Source organism: Oncorhynchus mykiss, chromosome 5, assembly GCF_057628025.1.
Source record: "Oncorhynchus mykiss isolate SJ-2025 chromosome 5, ASM5762802v1, whole genome shotgun sequence".
NCBI lineage: Eukaryota > Metazoa > Chordata > Actinopteri > Salmoniformes > Salmonidae > Oncorhynchus > Oncorhynchus mykiss.
Window position 1 is genome coordinate 52069078 of NC_143026.1, and position 25896 is coordinate 52094973.

The 25896-nt window shown below is 41.5% G+C and overlaps 1 protein-coding gene across 1 annotated transcript in view; it reads left to right on the forward strand.

Annotated features, from left to right (window-relative positions):
• The window catches only part of LOC110522961 (arf-GAP with coiled-coil, ANK repeat and PH domain-containing protein 2), a 123337-nt gene that overhangs the window by 25394 nt on the left and 72047 nt on the right, over positions 1–25896 (forward strand). The window contains 5 exon segments of the mRNA XM_090235144.1: positions 15120–15177; positions 17922–18041; positions 19045–19098; positions 22681–22757; positions 24077–24260. Of these exon segments, the coding sequence (XP_090091270.1) occupies positions 15120–15177; positions 17922–18041; positions 19045–19098; positions 22681–22757; positions 24077–24260 (493 nt within the window).

Consider the following 25896-nt stretch of genomic DNA (forward strand, 5'->3'; position numbering starts at 1 on the left):
GGCTTCAGGACAAGTCTCAATGTCCTTGAGTGGCCCAGCCAGAGCCCGGACTTGAACCCGATCAAACATCTCTGGAGAGACCTGAAAATAGCTGTGCAGCAACGCTCCCCATCCAACCTCACTGATCTTGAGAGGATCTGCAGAGAAGAGTTGGAGAAACTCCCCAAATACAGATGGCCAAGCTTGTAGCGTTATACCCAATAAAACTTGAGGTTGTACTCGCTGTCATTATGGGGTTTTGTGTGTAGATTGATGAGGAAAAAAACCTATTTAATCACTTTCAGAATAAGGCTGTAAACTAACAAAATGTGGAAAAAGTAAAGGGGTCTGAATACTTTCCGAAGGCACTGTATCTCATTCGCATTGAGTTTATCAGGCTGTTGATTGTAACCTGTGGAATGTTGTCCCACACTTCTTCAATGGCTGTGCCATGTTGCTGGATATTGGCGGGAACTGGAACACGCTGTCGCACACGTTGATCCAGGGCATCCCAAAACTGCTGTATGGGTGACATGTCTGGTGGGTATGCAGGCCATGGAAGAACTGGAACATTTTCAGCTTCCAGGAATTGTGTACAGGTCCTTGCGACATGGGGCCGTGCATTATCATGCTGAAACATGAGGTGATGGCGTGGTTGAATGGCACGACTATGGGTCTGTGGATCTCGTCACGATATCTCTGTGCATTCAAATTACAATTGATAAAATGCAATTGTGTTCGTTGTCTGTAGCTTATACCGCCCCATACCATAACCACACAGCCAACATGAGGCACTCTGTTCACAACATTGACATCTGCAAACCGCTCGCCAACATGACACTGCCATCTACCCAGTAGAGTTGAAATTGGGATTCATCTATGACGAGCACACTTCCCCAACATGCCAGTGGATGAGCTTCCCTGAGATGGTTTCTGACAGGTTGTGCAGAAATTCTTCAGTTGTGCATGCATTCCCACAGTTTCATCAGCTGTCCTGGTGGCTGGTCTGACCCTGCAGGTAAAGAAGCTGGATGTGGAGGTCCTGGGTTGGTGTGGTTACACGTGGTCTGCGGTTGTGAGGCCGGTTGGACGTCCTGCCAAATTCTAAAAAACGACGTTGGAGACTGCTTAAGATACATAAATGAACATTTAATTTTCTGGCAACATCTCTGGTGGACATTTCTGCAGTCAGCATGCCAATTGCACTCTCGCTTAAAACTTGAGACATCTGTTCCATTGTGTGACAAAACTGCACATTTTAGAGGTGCCTTTTATTGTCCCTGGCACAAGGTGCACCTGTGTAATGATCATGCTATTTAATCAGCTTCTTGATATGTCACACCTGTCAGGTATATGGATTATGTATATGGAGAATGTCTCACTAACTACTTTTGTTTTCACTACTTTAAAAAAAAAATAAGCTTGGAACGTTTCTGGGATCTTTTTTTTTCAGCTCATGAACGATGTTGCATTTTAGATTTTTGTTCAGCATGAATTAAAGGTTTTTCGGAAAGCCTTTCCATCTATCAGAAGATGGTTGTCAATGCATTATCAATAGCGCTAACTAGAGGTCGACCGATTATGATCTTTCAACCAATATCGATTATTGGAGGACCAAAAAAGCCAATACCAATTTTATTTTATTTTTTATTTATTTATTTGTAATAATGACAATTACAACAATATTGAATGAACACTTATTTTAACTTAATATCATACATCAATAAAATCAATTTAGCCTCAAATAAATTAAACATGTTCAATTTGGTTTAAATAATGCAAAAACAAAGTGTTGGAGAAGAAAGTAAAAGTGCAATATGTGCCATGTAAGAAAGCTAACGTTTAAGTTCCTTGCTCAGAACATGAGAACACATGAAAGCTTGTGGTTCCTTTTTAACATGAGTCTTCAATATTCCCAGGTAAGAAGTTTTAGGTTGTAGTTATTATAGGAATTATAGGACTATTTCTCTCTATACCATTTGTATTTCATTAACTTTGGACTATTGGATGTTCTTATAGGCACTTTAGTATTGCCAGTGTAACAGTATATCTCCTCGCTCCTGCCTGGGCTCGACCCAGGAACACAACGACAACAGCCACCCTCGAAGCAGCGTTACCCATGCAGAGCAAGGGGAACAACCACTCCAAGTCTCAGAGCGAGTGATATTTGAAAAGATATTAGCGCGCACCCCGCTAACTAGCTAGCCATTTCACATCGGTTACACCAGCCTAATCTCAGGAGTTGATAGGCTTGAAGTCATAAACAGCCGCAGGCAAACACACAAAAGTGCTGTTTGAATGAATGCTTACGAGCCTGCTGCTGCTTACCATCGCTCAGTCAGACTGCTCTATCAAATCATAGACTTAGTTATAACATGATAACACACAGAAATTTTTTATTTTTTTTACCTTTATTTAACTAGGCAAGTCAGTTAAGAACAAATTCTTATTTTCAATGACGGCCTAGGAACAATGGGTTAACTGCCTGTTCAGGGGCAGAACGACAGATGTCAGCTTGGGGGTTTGAACTTGCAACCTTGCGGTTACTAGTCCAACGCTCTAACCACTAGGCTACGAGCCTTAGGTCATTAATATGGTCGAATCTGGAAACGATCATCTCGAAAACAAGACGTTGTATTCCTTCAGTGAAATACAGAACCGTTCCGTATTTCATCTAACGGGTGGCATCCATAAGTCTAAATATTCCTGTAACATTACACAACCTTTAATGGTGTGTCATAATTACATAAAATTCTGGCAAGTTAGGTGGCCCAAACTGTTGCATATACCCTGACTCTGCGTGCAATGAACGCAAGAGAAGTGACACAATTTCACCTGGTTAATATTGCCTGCTAACCTGGATTTATTTTAGCTAAATATGCAGGTTTAAAAATATATACTTCTGTGTATTGATTTCAAGAAAGGCGTTGATGTTTATGGTTAGGTACACATTGGAGCAACCACATCGATTATATGCAACGCAGGACACGCTAGATTAACTAATAATTTCATCAACCATGTGTAGTTAACTAGTGATTATGATTGATTGATTGTTTTTTACAAGATAAGTTTACCTTGGCTTACTGCATTCGCGTAACAAGCAGTCTCCTTGTAGAGTGCAATGTAATCAGGTGGTTAGAGCGTTGGACTAGTTGTAAGGTTGCAAAATTGAATCCCCCGAGCTGACAAGGTAAAAATCTGTTGTTCTGCCTCTGAACAAGGCAGTTAACCCACCGTTCCTAGGCCGTCATTGAAAATAAGAATGTGTTCTTAACTGACTTGCCTAGTTAAATTAAGATTAAATAAAGGTGTAACAAAAAAAAAAAAAATATATATATATATATATATATATAGTCCAAATCGGTGTCCAAAAATACCGATTTCCGATTGTTATGAAAACTTGAAATCTGCCCTAATTAATCTGCCATTCCGATTAATCGGTCGACCTCTAGGCTAACGTCTACACAAAGTGGTAGAGAAATGTGTGCACACAGACGTACTGACATTTCAGTGCCATTAGCTCTTTAGGAGTTTAAGGAAAATGCGTATCACTGATCCGTTTTGTTATGATCATCTTGTGCAAAATATTGAATGTTCTTATAAGTTCAATACATTTGGTTGATTTCTAACTAAGTTGAATACATTTGGAAATATTGTTGAATCTGTTTTAATGTCTGGATTCTCTGCAGCACAGATTTTATAGGGCCCTGGGGATTCTCCAATTTAAAATAGGCCACCGATCTCCCTCCTCCTACGGGCACCATATTCCTTATTTAATGCACTACTTTTGACCAGGGCCCTAACTAGTATTTTTGGTAGGTGGGATAGAATCTATGGCTTCAGCTGGAATGTGCAGTCTACCATCATATTTGATATCGGTCTATAATGCATTGTGGAAGAAGTCAACAGTGGCAGCCCATGTCAAGCCATAACTGCCCAGCAGAATTATTGTAAAGCAAACAACAAAGGAATGGAGCCTTAATTATTCAGGGTGGGTGACGTGACAACTCAATCATAGCTCTTTGGACTCAGCCAGCTCCTTATGAGAGAAACTCATTTCGAAAGTTCTGACTGTGGGATGCATGCATCTGTAAAGAGGCTTGTACAACTCTTGACTGTTTGTGTTATATTTAGAGTTTGGTGTAGATGCATAAAATAGTTGTTTGGCTCCATTTTTTGGGGGGGCCAGTAGCCAGAAAATATATTTTTAACATAGTTCCATTCTATGACTACTTGGTGTCATTGCTGTCTATCTGTGCATGTCTTTCAGAAACACACAGCCAGACACAGAAAGACAGGCACACGCACAATTTCAGTGAGATGGAAAAAATACCCTAAAATATTCAAGGGGAGCAGGCTCTTCCACGCATCCTTTCAATTTGGGACGAGTCGACAGAGACATGCTTGCATCTCGTTATTCTCACTCTGTGGCCAGATGTTGTGGCATAGCGGTGCTGTGCGGGACATGACAGCCATAGAAACAGCCAGAGGGGGTTTGGATGGACCATCCCGCCTGGTCCACCCTGGGTGTCACTGTAATCCCACCCCCCCCACCCCTGCACCACTATCTTCATTTGATTATGCTGGGTGCGCCATACAATCCCAATGGCAGCACATCGAACTAAAACGACCCCGGGGGAATAATCCCTTATTCCCCAATCGCTTATTCAGACTGTCACTGATTCCTATCGGTGCCTCATTGTCCCGATGAGGAACCATAGCTAGGATGTGTGGAGAGAACAAGATAAGCTTTCACTGCCGTATGTGTTCGTAGTACTGTGGAAAAACCCAGGCCGGGACTGCAATTCTGCACTCAGTAACCCATGTTCTTTTCACTCTATTTTCAAGCCATAGGCTTTGTGCCTAATTACATCAGTAGTTTAGGCCTTAACGATTCTGATACTAGGCTGCATTGCAGAATGTCTATGTTCTGCCACCTTTTTAACCCCACCTTGTTATCTCGGGACTCAGTATGCCATCTGGGATAATACCTTGACCAGACATACGGCCAGGTTTGTCTGGCCAGCAGCAGCCAAGAAGGGGGAGTGTCTGAACTCAAGGTTGCTTGAGCATACAGTCAGCACTTTGGCTGTGCTGCAGCCTGCATAACGGCCGGAGATCATACTGACTCAAATCTCTAGCCACTAATCATTACAAATTGGATGTAATAAGTGTATCACTAGTCACTTTAAACAATGCCACTTTATATAATGTTTACATACCCTAAATTACTCATATGTATGTACTGTACTCTATACCATCTACTGCATCTTGCCTATGCCGTTCGGCCAACGCTCATCCATATATTTATATGTACATATTATTTTTAATTCCTTTACACCTGTGTGTGTATAAGGTAGTTGTTGTTAAATTGCTTATTAGATATTACTGCATGTTCGGAACTAGAAGCAGAAGCATTTTGCAACACTCGCATTAACATCTGCTAACCATGTGTATTTTTGAGATCATTCCCTTGATATTAAGGAGAGGCTTGCTGGGTACCATAGTTTAATATGGAACTCTAGAATAGATTGAAAGTGATTCCTCAAATTACTCCTATGCTTGGTCCTCTTTATGTTGTTAACTTGTGACCTTACATCAGGGTTTTCAACTCCTACCCTTCGAGGTCTGGAGCCTTCTGGTTTTCTGTTCTACCTGATAATTAATTGCCCCCACCTTGTGTCCCGGGGGGGGGGGGGGGGGGGGGGTCTTCTTTTACTGGGGTGTGTCGTAAGTATAAGGAGAGATCACCTTCACCAGACAAGATCTGCCTTTATTCTCTTGCAAATAGATTGGTACCACACTGCAACGAGCTAAGCTTGTACTGTGTCCATTCTACTATCTGTTCAAATGTAGATATTGTGAGGCCTAAAGTGCTAACATCTCAAGCAAATGCATTTGTGAGGGATTTATCAGTGTTCTGTCGCAATGGTCTCCAATTTCTTTCAAGAGCATGTCCCCAATTTGCAACGAATAGTGCATAATTCTGAGCTATTGGTCTGCTGTTCTGAGCTACTGCTGTTCCCAAAAGGGCTCAAGTTTGTCCGTCTAATGGAGATTCTCAAGCGACGCCACTGTTCTTAATAGAACCTTGAGATGCTGTCATTCCAGTTTCCGTTTCCTCTCCTGTGGCATTCTGCTCAAAGTATATTGTTCCCAGGAAGGCCAAGCTGTGTCATGTTTATTCTAGCAAAATGCCAGATATAGGCCCGTGGCGTTGTGGAATCTCTCAATCTGGCCGTGTGTGTGTGCAGGGTTTTTTCTGTATCAAAAAGGGGCTTAGGTGGTATGGGTGCGGTCAGCCCAGCTGAATTTTAGAGAACGTTTTAGATAATCCCATCTTGGAGGTGTAGCAAAATCTGTGAATTTAAGGCAATTTCCTGCAACCATACACATTTCTCCATTGAGCTGAGAGACATTTCTGCAGTTTAAAAGCTAGTTTCCTGCAATTCTATGCATTTTGCCATGTCTAATGCTATGTTATTTTGCTCAATCAAAATAACAAAATCAATAACACTAAATTCATTGTTTTGGGAGTTTTTGATTTTTCCTGACTGTCTAGCTTTTATTTTGGTGATTGATAGTTTGCAAAGATAATATTATGTAAACAGTATACAGGCCCATTTATATTTTCTACATGCTGGTTTTTGACATTTCATTTTACACGGAAAGTGTGTTTCCATCCTGGAAATGTCAAAAGTTTGTATACACCTACTCATTCAAGGATTTTTCTTTATTTTTACTGTTTTATACATTGTAGAATAATAGTGATGACATCAACTATGGAATAACACATATGCAATCATGAAGTAACCAAAAAAGTGTTAAACAAGATTCTTCAAAGTAGCCACCTGTTGCGTTGATGACAGCTTGCACAATCTTGGCATTCTCTCAACCAGCTTCACCTGGAATGCTTTTCAAACAGTCTTGAAGGAGTTCCCTCATATGTTGGCTGCTTTTCCTTCACTCTGCGGTCCAACTCATCCCAAACCATCTGTTGGGTTGAGGTCGGGCAATTGTGGAGGCCAGGTCATCTGATGCAGCACTCCGTCGCTCTCCTTCTTGGTCAAATAGCACTTACACAGTCTGGGAGTGTGTTGGGTCATTGTCCTGCTGAAAAATAAATGATAGTCCCACTAAGCGCAAACCAGATGGGATGGCGTATCGCTGCAGAATGCTGTGCTAGCCATGCTGGTTAAGTGTGCCTGGAATTTTAAATAAATCAAGACAGTGTCACCAGCAAAGCACCATCACACCTTTTCCTCCATGCTTCATGTTGGGAACCACATCATCCGTTTACCTACTAAGACATGACGATTAGAACCAAAAATCTAAAATTTGGACTCCAGACGAAAGGGCAGATTTCCACCGGTCTAATGAACATTGCTTGTGTTTCTTGGCCTAAGCAAGTCTCTTATTATTATTGGTGTCCTTTAGTAGTGGTCCCTTTGCAGCAATTCGACAATAAAGGCCTGATTCATGTAGTCTCCTCTGAACAGTTGAGATGTGTATGTTACTTGAACTCTGTGAAGCATTTATTTGGGCTGCAATTTGAGGCTTGTAACTCTAATTAACTTATCCTCTGCAGCAGAGGTACAGTTGAAGTAGGGAAGTTTACATACACTTAGGTTGGTGTCATTAAAACTAGCTTTTCAACCACTCCACAAATTTCTTGTTAACAAACCCTGGTTTTGGTAAGGACATCTACTTTGTGCATGACACAAGTCATTTTTCCAACAATTGCTTGCAGACAGATTATTTCACTTATAATTCACTGTATCACAATTCCAGTGGGTCAGAAGTTTACATACACTAAGTTGACTGTGCCTTTAAACAGCTTGGGAAATTCCCCAAAATGATGTCATGGCTTTAGAAGCTTCTGATAGGCTAATTGACATTATTTGACTCAATTGGAGGTGTACCTGTGAATGTATTTCAAGGCCTACCTTCCAACTCAGTGCCTCTTTGCCTGACATCATGGGGAAAATCTAAAGAAATCAGCCAAGGCCTCAGAAAAAAAATTGTGGACTGGTTCATCCTTAGGAGCAATTTCCAAATGCCTGAAGGTACCACGTTCATCTGTACAAACAATAGTACGCAAGTATAAACACCATGGGACCACGCAACCATCATACCGCTCAGGATGGAGACGCGTTCTGTCTCCTAGAGATTAACGTACTTTGGTGCGAAAAGTGCAAGTAAATTTGGGAACAACAAAGGACCTTGTGAAGATGGAGGAAACGAGTACAAAAGTATCTATATCCACAGTAAAACGAGTCCTATATCGATTTAACCTGAAAGACCGCTCAGCAAGGACGAAGCCACTGCTCCAAAACCTCCATAAAAAAGCCGGACTACGGTTTGCAGCTGCACATGGGGACAAAGATCGTACATTTTGGAGAAATGTCCTCTGGTCTAATGAACAAAAATAGAACTGTTCGGCCATAATGACCATCGTTATGTTTGGAGGAAAAAGGGGGAGGCTTGCAAGCCGAAGAACACCATCCCAACCGTGAAGCACGGGTTGGCAGCATCATGTTGTGTGGGGGTGCTTTGCTGCAGGAGGGACTGGTGCACTTCACAAAATAGATGGCATAATGAGGGAGGAAAATTATGTGGATATATTGAATCAACATCTCAAGGCATCAGTCAGGAAGTTAAAGCTTGGTCATCAATGGGTCTTCCAAATGGATACTTCCAAAAGCATACTTCCAAAGTTGTGGCAAAATGGCTTAAGGACAACAAAGTCAAGGTATTGGAGTGGCCGTCACAAAGCCCTGACCTCAATCCTATAGAACATTTGTGGGCAGAAATTAAAGAAGCGTGTGCGAGCAAGGAGGCCTACAAACCTTACACAAGCTCTGTCAGGAGAAAATGGCCAAAATTCACCCAATTCATTGTGGGAAGCTTGTGGAAGGCTACCTGACACGTTTGACCCAAGTTGAACAATTTAAAGGCAATGCTACCGAATACTAATTGACTATATACATTTTTGATCCACTGGGAATGTGATGAAAGAAATAAAAGCTGAAATAAATCATTATCTCTACTATTATTCTGACATTTCACATTCTTAAAATGAAGTGGTCATCCTAACTGACCATGGACAGGGAATTTTTACTCTGATTAAATGTAAGGAATTGTGAAAAACTGAGTTTAAATATATTTGGCTACGGTAAGCTTTCGACTTCATGTGTATATGTACACACCACACACACAAACACACACACACGCGCACGCACACACACACAGTGCATTCAGAAAGTTTTCAGACCAATTCCCTTTTCCACATTTTGTTATGTTACAGCCTTATTGTAAAATGGATCACATTTTAAAAAAAAACACACGATACCCCATAATGATAAAATGATAACCGGTTTTACTTTTTTGTGTGCAAATGGATTAAAAATATAAAAAAGTTATTTACATAATTATTTACATAATTATTCCGAACCTTTGCTATGAGACTCGAAATTGAGCTCAGGTGCACCCTGTTTCCATTGATCATCCTTGAGATGTTTCTACAACTTAATTGGAGTCTACCTGTGGTAAATTCAATTGATTGGACGTGATTTGGAAAGGATCACACCTGCCTATATAAGGTCCCACAGCTGACAGTGCATCTCAGAGCAAAAACCATGCCGTGAGGTCAAAGGAATTGTCCGTAGAGCTCTGAGACAGCATTGTGTCAAGGCACAGATCTGGGGAATTGTTCCAAAACATTTTTGCAGCATTGAAGGTCCCCATGAACACAGTGGCTTTCTTTCTTTCTTAAATTGAAGAAGTTTGGAGCCACCAAGACTCTTCCTAGAGCTGGCTGCCCGGCCAAACTGAGCAATTGGGGGAGAAGGACCTTGGTCAGGGAGGTGACCAAGACCTTGATGGCCACTCCGATAGAGCTCTAGAGTTCCTCTGTGTAGATGGGAGAACCTTCCAGAAGGACAACCATCGCTGTAGGACTCCACCAATAAGGCTTTTATTGAAGCCACTCCTCAGTAAAAGGCACATGACAGCCCGCTTGGAGTTTGCCAAAAGGCACCTAAAGACTCTGGCAATGAGAAACAAGATTCCCTGGTCTGATGAAACCAAGATTGAACTCCTTGGCCTCAATGTGAAGTGTCACATCTGGAGGAAACCTGGCACCATCCTTACAGTGAAGCATGGTGGTGGTGGCAGCATCATGCTGTGGGGATGTTTTTCAGCGGCAGGGACTGGGAGGCTAGTCAGGATCGAGGGAAAGCTGAACGGAGCAAAGTACAGAGAGCTCCTTGATGAAAACTTGCTCCAGAGCACCCAGAACCAGGACAACGACCGTAAGCCCATAGCCAAGACAACACCGGAGTGGCTTCAGGTCAAGTCTCTGAATTTCCTTGAGTGGCCCAGCCAGAGCCCGGACTTGAACCCGATCTAACATATCTGAAGAGACCTGAAAATAGCTGTGCAGCGACGCTCCCCATACAACCTGACAGAGCTTGAGAGGATCTACTGAAAAAAATTGGATATACTCCCCATATACAGGCGGGCCAAGCTTGTGGCGTCATACCCAAGAAGTCTTGAGGCTATGATCGCTGCCAAAGTTGCTTCAATAAAGTGCTGAGTAAAGGGTCTGAATACCTTTGTATATGTGATACTTTTTTTATATATATTTTTTTATAAATCTGCATTGTTGTTATGGGATATTGTGTGTAGATTGAGGGGGGAAACCATTTTATCAATTTTGGAATAAGGCTATAGGTTAACAAAATGAGGATAAAGTCAAGGTGTCTGAATACTTTCAGAATTCTCTCTCCATCTCTCTATCTATCCACACACATACAACCGTTCAAAGGTTTGGGCTCACTTAGAAATGTCATTGTTTTCCATTAAAACATACGTGAAATGAGTTGCAAAATGAATCGGAAATATAGTCAAGACGTTGACAAGGTTATAAATAATTATTTTGAATTGAAATAATAATTGTGTCCTTCAAACTTTGCTTTCATCAAAGAATCCTCCATTTGCAGCAATTACTGCCTTGCAGACCTTTTGGCATTCTAGTTGTCAATTTGTTGAGGTAATCTGAAGAGATTTCACCGCATGCTTCCCGATGCACCTCCCACAAATTGGATTGGCTTGATGGGCACATCTTACATACCATACGGTCAAGCTGCTCCCACAACAGCTCAATAGGGTTGAGATTCGGTGAATGTGCTGGCCACTCCATTATAGACAGAATACCAGCTGACAGCTTCTTCCCTAAATAGTTATTGCATAGTTTGGAGCTGTGCTTTCGGTCATTGTCCTGTTGTAGAAGGAAATTGGCTCCAATTAAGCGCCGTCCACAAGGTATGGCATGGCATTGCAAAATGGAGTGATAGCCTTCCTTCTTCAAGATCCCTTTTACCCTGTACAAATCTCCCACTTTACCACCACCAAAGAACCCCCAGACCATCACATTGCCTCCACAATGCTTGACAGATGGCGTCAAGCACTCCTCCAGCATCTTTTCATTATTTCTGTCTCACGAATGTTCTTCTTTGTGATCCGAACACCTCAAACTTAGATTTGTCTGTCCATAACACTTTTTTCCAATCTTCCTCTGTCCAGTGTCTATGTACTTCTGCCCACCTTAATCTTTTATTTTTATTGGCCAGTCTCAGAGATGGCTTTTTATTTGCAACACTGAATTTCCAACTTTATTTGCAACTCTCTAGAAGGCCAGCATCCCCGAGTCGCCTCTTCACTGTGGACATTGAGACTGGTGTTTTGCGGGTACTATTTAACCTCTCTGGGATATGTGGGACGCTAGCTTCCCACCTGGCCAAAAGTGCAGAGCGCCAAATTCAAATAAATTACTATAAAAATCTAACTTTCATGAAATCACACATGTAAGATACCAATTTAAAGCTGCATGTGTTGTGAATCCAGCCAACATGTCAGATTTCAAAAAGGCTTTTCGGCGAAAGCAAACGATGCTATTATCTGAGAGTAGCACCTCCGTAAACAAAAAGAGAAAACTAATTTCAACCCTGCAGGCGCAACACAAACCGCAGAAATAAACATATAAATCATGTCTTTGACGAGCTTCTTTTGTTGGCACTCCAATATGTCCCATAAACATCACAAATGGTCCTTTTTGTTCGATTAATTCCGTTGATATATTTCCAAAATGTCATTTTATTTGGCGCATTTGATCCAGAAAAACACCGGTTCAATCTTGCGCAACTTGACTACAAAATATCTTAAAAGTTACCTGTAAAAAAACAAAAAATGTCAAACTACTTTTGTAATACAATTTTACGTATTTTAAAAAAGTAAATAATCGATAAAATTGAAGATGGGATGATCTGTGTTCAACACAGGAAGAAAACGCTAGAAGACGCTACCTTTCTGGTCACGCGCCTCTATCTAACAGTAAACTTGAAGTGACCCTCGTTTTGAACAGGGCTACTTCTTCATTACACAAAGGAAAAACCTCAACCAATTTTTAAAGACTGATGACATCCAGTGGAAGCGGTAGGAACTGCAAGAAGGTCCCTTAGAAATCTGGATTCCCAATGAAATCCCATTGATAAGAGAGTGACCTCCAAAAAAAAAAAAAAAAATATGAATGGTTTTTCCTCTGGGTTTCGCCTGCTACATAAGTTCTGTTATACTCACAGACATGATTCAAACAGTTTTAGAAACTTCAGAGTGTTTTCTATCCTATCTTCTGGGGATGAGTAGCAGGCAGTTTAATTTGGGCATGCATTTCATCCCGACGTGAAAATACTGCCCCCTGTCACCATGAAGCTGCCAGTTGATGACTTGTGAGGCATCTGTTTCTCAAACTAGACACTAGTAATGTACTTGTCCTCTTGCTCAGTTGTGCACCGGGGCTTCCCACAACTCTTTCTATTCTGGTTAGGAGTAGTACCCGGCATTGTACGAAATCTTCAGTTTCTTGGCAATTTTTCACATGGAATAGCCTTCATTTCTCAGAACAAGAATAGACTGACAAGTTTCAGAAGAAAGTTCTTTGTTTTTGGCCGTTTTGAGCCTGTAATCGAACACACAAATGCTGATGCTCCAGATACTCAACTAGTCTAAAACGTTGATGGTTGCTGATAATGGGCCTCTGTACGCCTATGTAGATATTCCATTTGAAAAAATCTGCCGTTTCCAGCTATAGTAGTCATTTCCATCATTAACAATGTCTACCCCATATTTCTGATCAATATCGTGTTATTTTAATGGACAAAAATGTTGCTTTTCTTTCAAAAACAATGACATTTCTAAGTGAGACAAAACTTTGGAACGGTTGTGTATATTTGGACTTGCGAAAGTATTCGGCCTCCTTGAACTTTGCGACCTTTTGCCACATTTCAGGCTTCAAACATAAAGATATAAAACTGTATTTTTTTGTGAAGAATCAACAACAAGTGGGACACAATCATGAAGTGGAACGACATTTATTGGATATTTCAAACTTTTTAACAAATCAAAAACTGAAAAATTGGGCGTGCAAAATTATTCAGCCCCCTTAAGTTAATACTTTGTAGCGCCACCTTTTGCTGCGATTACAGCTGTAAGTCGCTTGGGGTATGTCTCTATCAGTTTTGCACATCGAGAGACTGACATTTTTTCCCATTCCTCCTTGCAAAACAGCTTGAGCTCAGTGAGGTTGGATGGAGAGCATTTGTGAACAGCAGTTTTCAGTTCTTTCCACAGATTCTCGATTGGATTCAGGTCTGGACTTTGACTTGGCCATTCTAACACCTGGATATGTTTTTTTGAACCATTCCATTGTAGATTTTGCTTTATGTTTTGGATCATTGTCTTGTTGGAAGACAAATCTCCGTCCCAGTCTCAGGTCTTTTGCAGACTCCATCCGGTTTTCTTCCAGAATGGTCCTGTATTTGGCTCCATCCATCTTCCCATCAATTTTAACCATCTTCCCTGTCCCTGCTGAAGAAAAGCAGGCCCAAACCATGATGCTGCCACCACCATGTTTGACAGTGGGCATGGTGTGTTCAGGGTGATGAGCTGTGTTGCTTTTACGCCAAACATAACGTTTTGCATTGTTGCCAAAAAGTTCAATTTTGCTTTCATCTGACCAGAGCACCTTCTTCCACATGTTTGGTGTGTCTCCCAGGTGGCTTGTGGCAAACTTTAAACAACACTTTTTATGGATATCTTTAAGAAATGGCTTTCTTCTTGCCACTCTTCCATAAAGGCCAGATTTGTGCGGATTGTTGTCCTATGGACAGAGTCTCCCACCTCAGCTGTAGATCTCTGCAGTTCATCCAGAGTGATCATGGGCCTCTTGGCTACATCTCTGATCAGTCTTCTCCTTGTACGAGCTGAAAGTTTAGAGGGACGGCCAGGTCTTGGTAGATTTGCAGTGGTCTGATACTCCTTCCATTTCAATATTATCGCTTGCACAGTGCTCCTTGGGATGTTTAAAGCTTGGGAAATCTTTTTGTATCCAAATCCGGCTTTAAACTTCTTCACAACAGTATCTCGGACCTGCCTGGTGTGTTCCTTGTTCTTCATGATGCTCTCTGCGCTTTTAACGGACCTCTGAGACTATCACAGTGCAGGTGCATTTATACGGAGACTTGATTACACACAGGTGGATTGTATTTATCATCATTAGTCATTTAGGTCAACATTGGATCATTCAGAGATCCTCACTGAACTTCTGGAGAGAGTTTGCTGCACTGAAAGTAAAGGGGCAGAATAATTTTGCACGCCCAATTTGTCAGTTTTTGATTTGTTAAAAAAGTTTGAAATATCCAATAAATGTCGTACCACTTCATGATTGTGTCCCACTTGTTGTTGATTCTTCACAAAAAAATACAGTTTTATATCTTTATGTTTGAAGCCTGAAATGTGGCAAAAGGTCGCAAAGTTCAAGGGGGCCGAATACTTTCGCAAGGCACTGTAGGTGGATTAAATGTCTTTTTCCTCTGCTTTTCGCTTCCTTTCTTCGTTGGTCCTACGCATTGCCCCACCCTCACGTGGAATGCTCATTTCAGTCTGACTCACCTTCCAGTGCAAAGCAATCGACTGTTCATTTTCCCTTGTAGCTTGTTTGCCATTGACTGTTTTATCTATTGAAATGTAGCAGCCCCTTCTGCCAGTAGAGTGACTGAAATGTGTTGTTTTTCTCCTCATAGGGCCACTGTAGAGGAGGTGGAGGGGGATGTCGGGGAACTGGAGTCCAAACTTGACAAGGTGAGTAGGGTCCAGTTTTGGGTTTGGAGTAGGCTTGTGCAGTATACCACACATACAGGGGTATTTAGAAATAGCCACAGGATGGTTTTTCAAAACTATTTATTTGAAGTTTTTTTTATATGTTAGAATATTTGTTGCTAGCCTACTTAGTCAACTTGGGCAATATGTTAAGAGATAAATCTGATTGCATACTTCATTTGACCTGTTACTTTATTTTACATTATAAAGCTTACCGTAGTTCCTCAGAACAGTTGAGCCAATTTATTTATGGAACTTATTTTTTGCAAGTTCACTCACTGTTTATTTTTAAATAGTCCAGCTGTGTATTTGGTTTAATTTGCTAATTAAGTGGCCAAATCAATAAGGAGTTGTTTTTTGTTTTTAGCGGCTCCTTGTGTACTAATACGGTACTACCATAAATCCTGGGATGAGAGAAGGACAGTATGACAATATAAACATTTGGATACTGCCCAACCCTAGTTTGGAGCAAAGATGATGGAAATCCTATTGTTTGCATTATGAACCACTCCCTGTTTATAAAAACCCTGTGTCTCGGTCCCCTATAACTGGCCTGCGATCAGTACGAGATCACACCGAGTGATGCGGTGAGAGTCTCAAACTGTGAAGGTATGTACATAAGAGAGGTGTGAAGAAATCCCACTGGTAGGTCTATAAAGACCCTGCAGCCAGTTACTGGAGTATTTCAATGGTTTGTTGGTGGAATTTATTTATGGAACTTATTTTTTGCAAGTTCACTCACTGATCCTGGATCTCCTGTGATTGCCACTGCATTGTTCTAGTCTCCCACCCTTTGGTCATCATGTATCTGACTCATTCCATACCCTGGTGTCACTTCCCTGTTGCGTTGTAGTGGAAGGATCTGCTCCAGATGGGTTTGGTGTGACAGCAGGGTGGGGGGGTGGAGGGTGCCTTGAATAGGAGGCTAAAGTTCAGTCTTTTCTTAGAAACTAAGCCTTGCCATTGAGATAGAGAAAGCCCCCCACACAGCCAAGTTGATTATTAAAACAACACAGGCTTTATTGGGCCAATATTAAGTCTCTTGAAGCACATTTCCCCTTGGATATAAAGTAAATAAACTTCAGACAATAACATCCCCTCATTACGATAATTTACTATGGTGATATTGTCTAAATCAGGGATGGGCAATTGGCGGTCCCCCTTTTGTAGACCTGCGGACCAATAAAACATTTTTTTGGGGGGGGGGGGGGGTGCCACTCAGTCTCATCTGTACTGTTACACAAGGTGCAATTTCAAATTTGGTTGTGCATCAGCAGTCACTTAAATAGCCCATGTCAGCATTTGTTTTTTAGATTGGTAACTTAGTCTAGCAGCCAGCTTTCTAAACATGTAATAAGCATGGTTGAATTACCGACCGGGGTGGGGCCCATTAGATAATTTAGTTATCACATTTAAAACCTCCACCCTATGACAAAATGTGTAGTATTGCAGGAAATGAAGCACGTGAAAGCTGGGGACCTCTTTAAAATAGTGGCCAGTCAACTCTGTTTTCACACACGATTGCGCAATGACTGGGATTATCAGAACATATGTTTCGCTAAGCTCTGTGGGCTTGGGCCCTCCAACACTGTTCCAGGGGTCCTATGCGCTTAGTTATTTGGCCACTTTAGTTTTGATAAAACGTATCAAAACATATGGCCTATGGGCATGAAACATGCAACTATGATTTTTAATATAGTCCATCAAAACTATTGTTTTTTCACACAATTGCATAGCCTATAGAAATGTTGAGCATTATGGGCTTATAGGATCACTTATTTCATTCCATACGTCAACTAGCTATGAGGAGCTGGCTCTTGCTGCGCAACAGGTTGCCCTATATTCCGCTCGAACTCTAAATGCCAAGGTTCTCATGAAGTGTTTGAATTTCGATTTAATTTGCATTGATTTCAGAGTGATTAGAGGGACAATGGAGCACTGAGCACCAGGCCATTAGCAACTGGCCGTTAGCAAGTTGGGTAGGCTACTAATGACCATCCGCGGCATCAGAGCTCGGTTTTGGAGAAGCCTAGTTACCGTGACTCAACGGTCAGGTGGAATATGACTGCGGTCATGACTCGTGACTGCAGGTGTGGTGGTAACGTAGCGACCCTATTTGTGAGCAGCAGTCAATGATGGCAGTAAGGGAAGTGAGCAGCTTTCTTCAAGGGGGAAATGCTAACTAAGCAAAGGTATCACAAGTGTCCTTAAAATTAGGCATATAAACCGGTCCAATTTCACCTTAAACTACAGAATCTCTACTAAAGGCTCTCGCTTTTGGTCATAGACCATGTCATGGAGTGAGGCTGTTTCTCGTAAGCACTAAAGCTATCAGACAGACCATAGCGGAACATTTAGCCTCTCCGCTTCCTTGCTTACTCTTGTGTGGGAGTGCATGAATAAAGTCCAGCGTGTGTTTGTGGGATTACTTAACATTGAATTATGTCTGCCCGCAATGAGTAAAAAAAAAGTGTTAAATGTAGAGGGTTGCTTGTTAGTCAAATTACTGGTAGCTACTTTCTGATGAAGATATGTTTGCACAAGCAAACAGCTGTTTCATTTTCAAACCTCTGAATTGTTTTGTTTATGTATCAAACTGCTATCTTTTGTCAGGAACACATTTCCAGTGTTAGAACACTGAACAGTGTCCTAAAGGGATGGCATGGAAAGTAAGCACTATTTCATCCATTAGTCACTTCTGTCATCCCTCTCTCTCTCCTCTCTAGCTGGTGAAGCTATGCATCGGGATGATCGATGCCGGCAAGGCCTACAACACTGCCAATAAACAGTTTGTCAATGGAATCCGCGAGCTCGCTGCAAGCTCCACCAAAGATGACGTCATCGAGGTAAAAGAGCTACAGTAACCTAGCTTGAGCCTCGCAAGTCAAAACTGACCGCTTCTACTGTTAGAAAACCGTTGTGGGCTTGTGGGGCTCCTCTGTTATTTTCTCACACACATTTTTGCGTTGAGTGGCCTGCATTTCCGCTCCTTTGTATATTTCCTTTACTTCCTGGGTCTGAAGTTCAGCCACAGTGCATTTTTCTGAAAGAATGTCCTTATTGTTGAAAAATTCTCCCTGAAGGCACCATTGTTGCTCAAATGGCTAAAGCGGCATAGCAGCACACGAGCAGGGTATTCAACCAGGGTCTGCAAAAAAAAGTATATATATTTTTTTAGAATTGTCTTCTTTCTAATGATGTCAACTTTATTTCTAAACTCCTAATATTGAGCAAGTTATACTCATTGAAGTCTATGACACAGGCTTTGAAAAAGCACCCATAAGTACAGGGCACGACAAAGCTTTCATGGCGTTGCCATACATTTTTGCCAACAAATAGCTCACCTTTGTTTACCAGTTAAACGGCTGCATTTAGCGTCAATATGTTTGAATATAAATTTTTCTAGCTAATAGGCTATGTTCCAATTATGTGGGTAGGCCAAAATAATGAAACTAACTACCAAATCTGTTCATTTTAAAATGTTGATTTACTTTTCCTTGCCATTATCATTTATCAGATAAGACAAGATGTGAAAATTCTTAACGTCTAACATGGGGGTCCCTGGGCAAGAAAAGGTTGAAGACCCCTGCACTAGAGCATTTCCTCATACACATACCTCAGTTACTGTTAGTAGGTTTTACTAGTCTGGAATTCAGTATTTATTATACCCTGTCGTGTGACTGAGATGGTGGGACTAGTTCATACAATAGGACTATTTTACATTGATGGATAGGTGTATAATTTATGGATAATACATTCTACTCTGAGACCAATGATTTACATATAACTGTTCTATCCCATGTGTCTGTACATATTTATTTACTTTATCTCTGTTTTACACTCCCACAGTCCAGTCTCACAAAGTTTGCCGAGAGTCTGCAGGAGATGATCAACTATCACACGGTAAGGCGACATTTGATGTGAAACAGAACTTGGTGTGCTATACAGTATCTTTTTACAGCCTGAATTTAAAGTGGATTACATTGAGATTTTGTCACTGATCTACTAACAATAACCCATAATGTCAAAGTGGAATTATGTTTTTAGAAATGTTTACAAATTAATAACAATTTAAAGCTGAGATGTCTTGAGTCAATAAGTATTCAACCCTTTTGTTATGGCAAGCCTAAATTATTTCAGGAGTAAAAATGGACTTAACAAGTCACGTAATACGTTGCATGGACTCACTCTGTGTGCAATAATAGTGTTTAACATGATTTTTAAATTACCCTGTTCCCCACACATACAATTATGTGTAAGGTCCCTCAGTCGAGCAGTGAATGTCAAGCACAGATTCCACCCACAAAGACCTGGGAGGTTTTCCAATGGTTCACAAAGAAGGGCACCTAATTGGTAGATGGGTAAAAAAGGCAGACATTGAATATCCCTTTGAGCATGGTGCAATTATTACACTTTGGATGGTGTATCAATACACCCAATCATGACAAAGATACAGGCGTCCTTCCTAACTCAGTTGCCGGAGAGGAAGGAAAATGCTCAGGGATTTAACCATGAGGCCAAGGGTGATTTTAAAACAGTTGGAGTTTAATGGCTGTGATAGAAAACTGAGGATGGATCAACAACATTTGTTACTCCACAATACTAGCATAAACGACATAGTGAAAAGAAGGAAGCCTGTACAGAATACAATTATGACTTAACATGGATCCTGTTTGCAATAAGGCACTAAAATAATACTGCAAAAAAATGGCAAAGAAATTAACTTTTTGTCAAGAATAAAAATATTTTGGGCAAATCCAACACAATACATAACTGAGTACCACTCTTAATATTTTCAAGCACGGTGATGGCTGCATCATGTTATGGGTATACTCCTCATCGGCAAGGGCTAGAATGTTTTTTTGGGGGGGTAAAAAGAAACGGAATAGCGCTAAGCACAGTCAAACTCCTAGAGGAAAACTTGGTTCAGTCTGCTTTCCAACAGAAACTGGGAGACATATTCACCTTTCAGCAGGACAATAGCCTAAAACACAAGGCTAAATATACACTGCAGTTGCTTACCAAGATGTCATTGAATGTTCCTGAGTGGCCTAGTTACAGTGTTGACTTAAATTGGCTTGAAAATCTATGGCAAAACTTGAAAATGGCGGTCTAGCAATGATCAACAACAACTTGGTGGCTGACTAAATACTTTTTTGCCCCACTGTATTTATTAATTTAATGGTTCTCCCATCGATCGGGTTCCCGCCTATAAATATCAGAGCTTTTGGATTGACAAGGATTTTTTTTTACATACATCTTACATCCCTAAACAGCAGGAAGCAGATTGTACAGTCAATTTTCTGCCAGTACTTGACTATGGTGACACCATTACCAGAATGCAGCAGCCACTACTCTTAAACCTTTGGATGCCGTCTACCATAGCACCCTTCGCTTTTTCACAAGTGACATTTTGAATACTCATCACTGCATCCTGTGTCAAAAGGTTGGCTGGTCCTCATTTAACGTCCCATAGATCACTTCACTATTCCCTTTTTGTTTCCGAGTTACCTAACTTCGTTGTTGAAGTATGAAAAATCAGTTACCAATCCCGTTCACAGGGTTGGTTACCCCTTGAGGTTCCTCGGGTAAAACCACTTTTAGTTTTAATGCGCTTCACTGCTGGAACAACTTGCAAAACTCATTACAATTAGATGTTCAGGTGCTACTCAGGCAGTCTATGGTGTTTTAATTGAGGACCTAGTAGCTGAGGACTGTAACTGTCATTTTGTGTTTTGTATTGATTGCTGTTTTGTTTTACATTATATTGGTTGTTGTGTTGTTGTGATCAGGGCACCATTGGGAATGAGACCATGGACTCAATGGGTTTTCCCTGAATAAATAAATAAATAAATAATAGTAATACATAAAAAAAAACTGTGCTTCCTAAACTCTAGAGCCCTCAAACTGAACTCTGGACCTCGAAGCCAGTTCCACTGCATTTTTTAATTGTTCCCCTCTAATCAGGGACTAATATCGACATTGGACACCAGGTGAGTGCAATTAGAACAGGAAGAACATAACACCAGCAGGCTCTGAACCTCATAGGGTAAGAGTTGAATACCCCTGCCATAAAGTCTGAGACCGTGACTCATCACTGGAGAGACCTCCCTAGTCCCGTCTTAGTGTCCTTCTTCCTCTCTATACTCCCTAAACCCCTGAGGGCCACAGATCTAAGACTGTGACTCAACACTGGAGACTGCAGTGAGATCAGCTGACTGATGGTTATAGTTTACCATTCAGCGCTAACCCGAGCACATGATCCTTAAAGCACAGAGCCGAATCTGTTTGTCATATTGTCTGGCCCTGCATCAGCAGGCTTAAATCAAATCACATTTATTTATATAGCCCTTCGTACATCAGCTGATATCTCAAAGTGCTGTACAGAAACCCAGCCTAAAACCCCAAACAGCAAGCAATGCAGGTGTAGAAGCACTGTGGCTAGGAAAAACTCCCTAGAAAGGCCAAAACCTAGGAAGAAACCTAGAGAGGAACCAGGCTATGTGGGGTGGCCAGTCCTCTTCTGGCTGTGCCGGGTGGAGATTATAACAGAACATGGCCAAGATGTTCAAATGTTCATAAATGACCAGCGTGGTCCAATAATAATAAGGCAGAACAGTTGAAACTGGAGCAGCAGCACGGCCAGGTGGACTGGGGACAGCAAGGAGTCATCATGTCAGGGTAGTCCTGAGGCATGGTCCTAGGGCTCAGGTCCTCCGGGAGAGAGAAAGAAAGAGAGAATTAGAGAGAGCACACTTAAATTCACACAGGACACCGAATAGGACAGGAGAAGTACTCCAGATATAACAAACTGACCCTAGCCCCCCGACACATAAACTACTGCAGCATAAATACTGGAGGCTGAGACAGGAGGGGTCAGGAGACACTGTGGCCCCATCCGAGGACACCCCCGGACAGGGCCAAATAGGAAGGATATAACCCCACCCACTTTGCCAAAGCACAGCCCCCACACCACTAGAGGGATATCTTCAACCACCAACCTACCATCCTGAGACAAGGCTGAGTATAGCCCACGGCACAACCCACGGGGGCGGGGGGGCTTAACACCATGAGGGCTTCATCTTCGATGTCTCTGATGCTAATTTTGCTGGCTGTCTGTTTGAAGGCGGTAGAAGTTTTATGAGTCTGTGGCCTCTAACTAGTGAGAATGAACACAGCAACACAGAATGTCATTATTGAGCTGAAACCAGTAGGCTGTTGTGCTGGTGTGCAGTAAAAAAGTACTCCTGAAAGGTACAAAGTCAGCCCGATCTATGCTGATTTTTTTATGTGTTTTGTGAGCCCACCTTTGAAGTACAGGTACACACCCTGGTTAGAGGTGCTAACTTGCAGAACACACACACCATTCCCTGTAAAGAAATTTGTTTCATACACACTTCAGCTTGTAATAATTAAAATGTGAAAAGCTTGTGACTGTTACCCGGTTGCATAAAGTACTAATCAGTCATGTTTCTCTGCTTATAGATTTTGTTTGACCAGGCCCAGCGATCAGTCAAGGCCCAGCGATCAGTCAAGACCCAGCTTCTAACTTTTGTGAAGGAGTAAGTAGGTCGAAATGAATGCTCCCTCATCATATTACTGCTAGTTGTATTCTTATTTTACACAATAACAATGGACAGTGTCTCTATTCAACATTCAAATTATTTGTGATAGATCATGGTCTAGGACTAAAATAACTAAGGAAGGAAATGACATAAATAAATTCACACAGCACAATAGCACAAGGAGGAATCTCAGTCACACAAACAGTACATGAATATGTATGAGGCGATCGGCGGCAGTGTATCCGATACAATAAAGGATGGGATGACACACGGTCTGCAACGCATTGTGGAATACTATATTATTTGCTCAGTATTAAAGGGTGTGTAAAAGTACAGCTTCTAAATGTTTCCTAACCTATTAGCTAATGCACCCACATTTTCCCAGACAGTTTATGTAAGAGTTTAAGCCTGCAGGGAAACCTCATTTGTTTCATTATGCAGGATTAGCCCGCTGCCTTTGCCCACACCACACACGGGCTAAACTCCTACATCAGCATTCTGCCCTATAAATGAAGAGCTCAAAACCATGTTCCCAAACAATTACTCACTCCTCCTTCTGTGGTCCAAAGGTGTCTTTATTTCACTCAAACAGTACAAGCCAAAGAACAAGATGTGGGCACTTGAGTTTAAGCTGTGTCCTTTGTCCCTCCGTTTGGAGTAAATAGTGTCCTCATATCTGTGCCAATTCATTCTAAATGTACAATTCACATTGCGAACACTAGCAAATGATTCAAGCTTTGTCAGGGTGCATGTGAGGCAAATTTCCAAATAGTCATTAATTGCTTTGTCAAATGATACTGCTGGTTACAAATCACCCCCAAAGCCTTTTGTAGACACATTTGTGAGGGAAATTAGATTTTTAGGGCAATTGCTTCCCTTTAGTCATACACCTAATAAACTGAGAAGACCTTTAAATAGATGATAGACTATTTCCTCTAATGATTGACATTAGCTAGATTGTTTGTTCAATGTTTCCCATTTCTTCTTTTCGGCTTTGTGAGTGGCTTCATTCCACTCACAAAGGCGAAAATCAGAAATGTGATCCTTCTTGCTTACCGGTATTTGGGCGATTATGCGATTGTAGCCACTTGCTCTGGTTGTTTTTCAAACCGTGTAAAACCACAAAACCTTCTCTATACAACTCATACAACCAAAACATGACTACAAATAAACAATTGAATGCCTTCGAGAGAAAGGTCTATACTCCTGGATTAGAATTTTTTTAAAAACATTTTTATTAGATTGACAAAGATTTAGCAGAGGTGTGACTTCCTCATTATCATACCTGTTTCTTATGTTTCACCTCCCGCCCTTAGGGACCTACGTAAGTTCAAAGAGTCCAAGAAGCAGTTTGACAAGGTGAGCGAGGAAAAGGAGGCGGCGCTGACTAAGAATGCCCAGGTGCCACGCAACAAGCAGCACGAGGTGGAGGAGGCCACCAACATCCTGACGGCCACACGCAAGTGCTTCCGCCACATCGTCCTCGACTATGTCCTTCAGGTACAGATCCAGGATCAGCTTACTTTAGAAATCCTTAACTTAACCTTCAGAGTGTTAACTCTTAAACTGACCTCAGATCAATTTCTAAGGGATAACTTTATCCTTCTATGAAGAATTAAACACAGACTGAGGTTCACCAACCACGTGGAAAGCAACATCGGTGTGAATGTTTTTGTAGCATTTCGCTACACTCGCATTAACATCTGCTAACCATGTGTATGTGACAAATAAAATTTGATTTGATTTGTTTCAGCCCTGCTCTAAAACTTGGTTCAGCTAATCAAGATTTTTCTGAGCAGTTGATTGATTTAATCAGGTGTGACAGTGTTAGGCTGAAACACTAGACCGTACTCTCCAGGACTAGGGTTGGTGACCACTATTGTTCAGCAGCATTTTACGTATGGTGAGTGGTCTGGCACAAGGGTGAGTTTACCCCCCATTCCAATGTTAAACTTCTTTAAGCATCTTTGATGAAAGGCTGTAGCCTGAAAGTAAGGCCAGCTATCAATTATGTCCGTACAATGCCATACAGACCCTGAATAGAGGCTTAACACTTGGGTATATTCCGTCTACAGGTCCAACACGAACAGAAATTTTCACGGTGCCTCAGTCTTTTTTTCTTCTGATAGATACAAAATGTTATAGGCCTTTCTTTCATACTATTCTGATGTTCCTAGCTTGTCAAACCCACATGGCTCTACAGTTTGTGCTATGTTCCCCCGATTGCTAAGCTGACCTTTCACATTGGAGAGTAGTCATGTATACAGCCGTACCTTCATTGCCTCGTCTTCTCCTGGGCTGCAATGATGATGAATGGGCCATGTCGGCTGATAAGGGGGCCAGGCAGCTTAGCATTACCTACAGTGCCTTGCAAAAGTATTCGGCCCCCTTGAACTTTGCGACCTTTTGCCACATTTCAGGCTTCAAACATAAAGATATAAAACTGTATTTTTTTGTGAAGAATCAACAACAATTGGGACACAATCATGAAGTGGAATGACATTTATTGGATGTTTCAAACTTTTTTAACAGATCAAAAACTGAAAAATTGGGCGTGCAAAATTATTCAGCCCCCTTAAGTTAATACTTTGTAGCGCCACCTTTTGCTGCGATTACAGCTGTAAGTCGCTTGGGGTATGTCTCTATCAGTTTTGCACATCGAGAGACTGACATTTTTTCCCATTCCTCCTTGCAAAACAGCTCGAGCTCAGTGAGGTTGGATGGAGAGCATTTGTGAACAGCACTTTTCAGTTCTTTCCACAGATTCTTGATTGGATTCAGGTCTGGACTTTGACTTGGCCATTCTAACACCTGGATATGTTTATTTTTGAACCATTCCATTGTAGATTTTGCTTTATGTTTTGGATCATTGTCTTGTTGGAAGACAAATCTCCATCCCAGTCTCAGGTCTTTTGCAGACTCCATCAGGTTTTCTTCCAGAATGGTCCTGTATTTGGCTCCATCCATCTTCCCATCAATTTTAACCATCTTCCCTGTCCCTGCTGAAGAAAAGCAGGCCCAAACCATGATGCTGCCACCACCATGTTTGACAGTGGGGATGGTGTGTTCAGCTGTGTTGCTTTTACGCCAAACATAACGTTTTGCATTGTTGCCAAAAAGTTCAATTTTGCTTTCA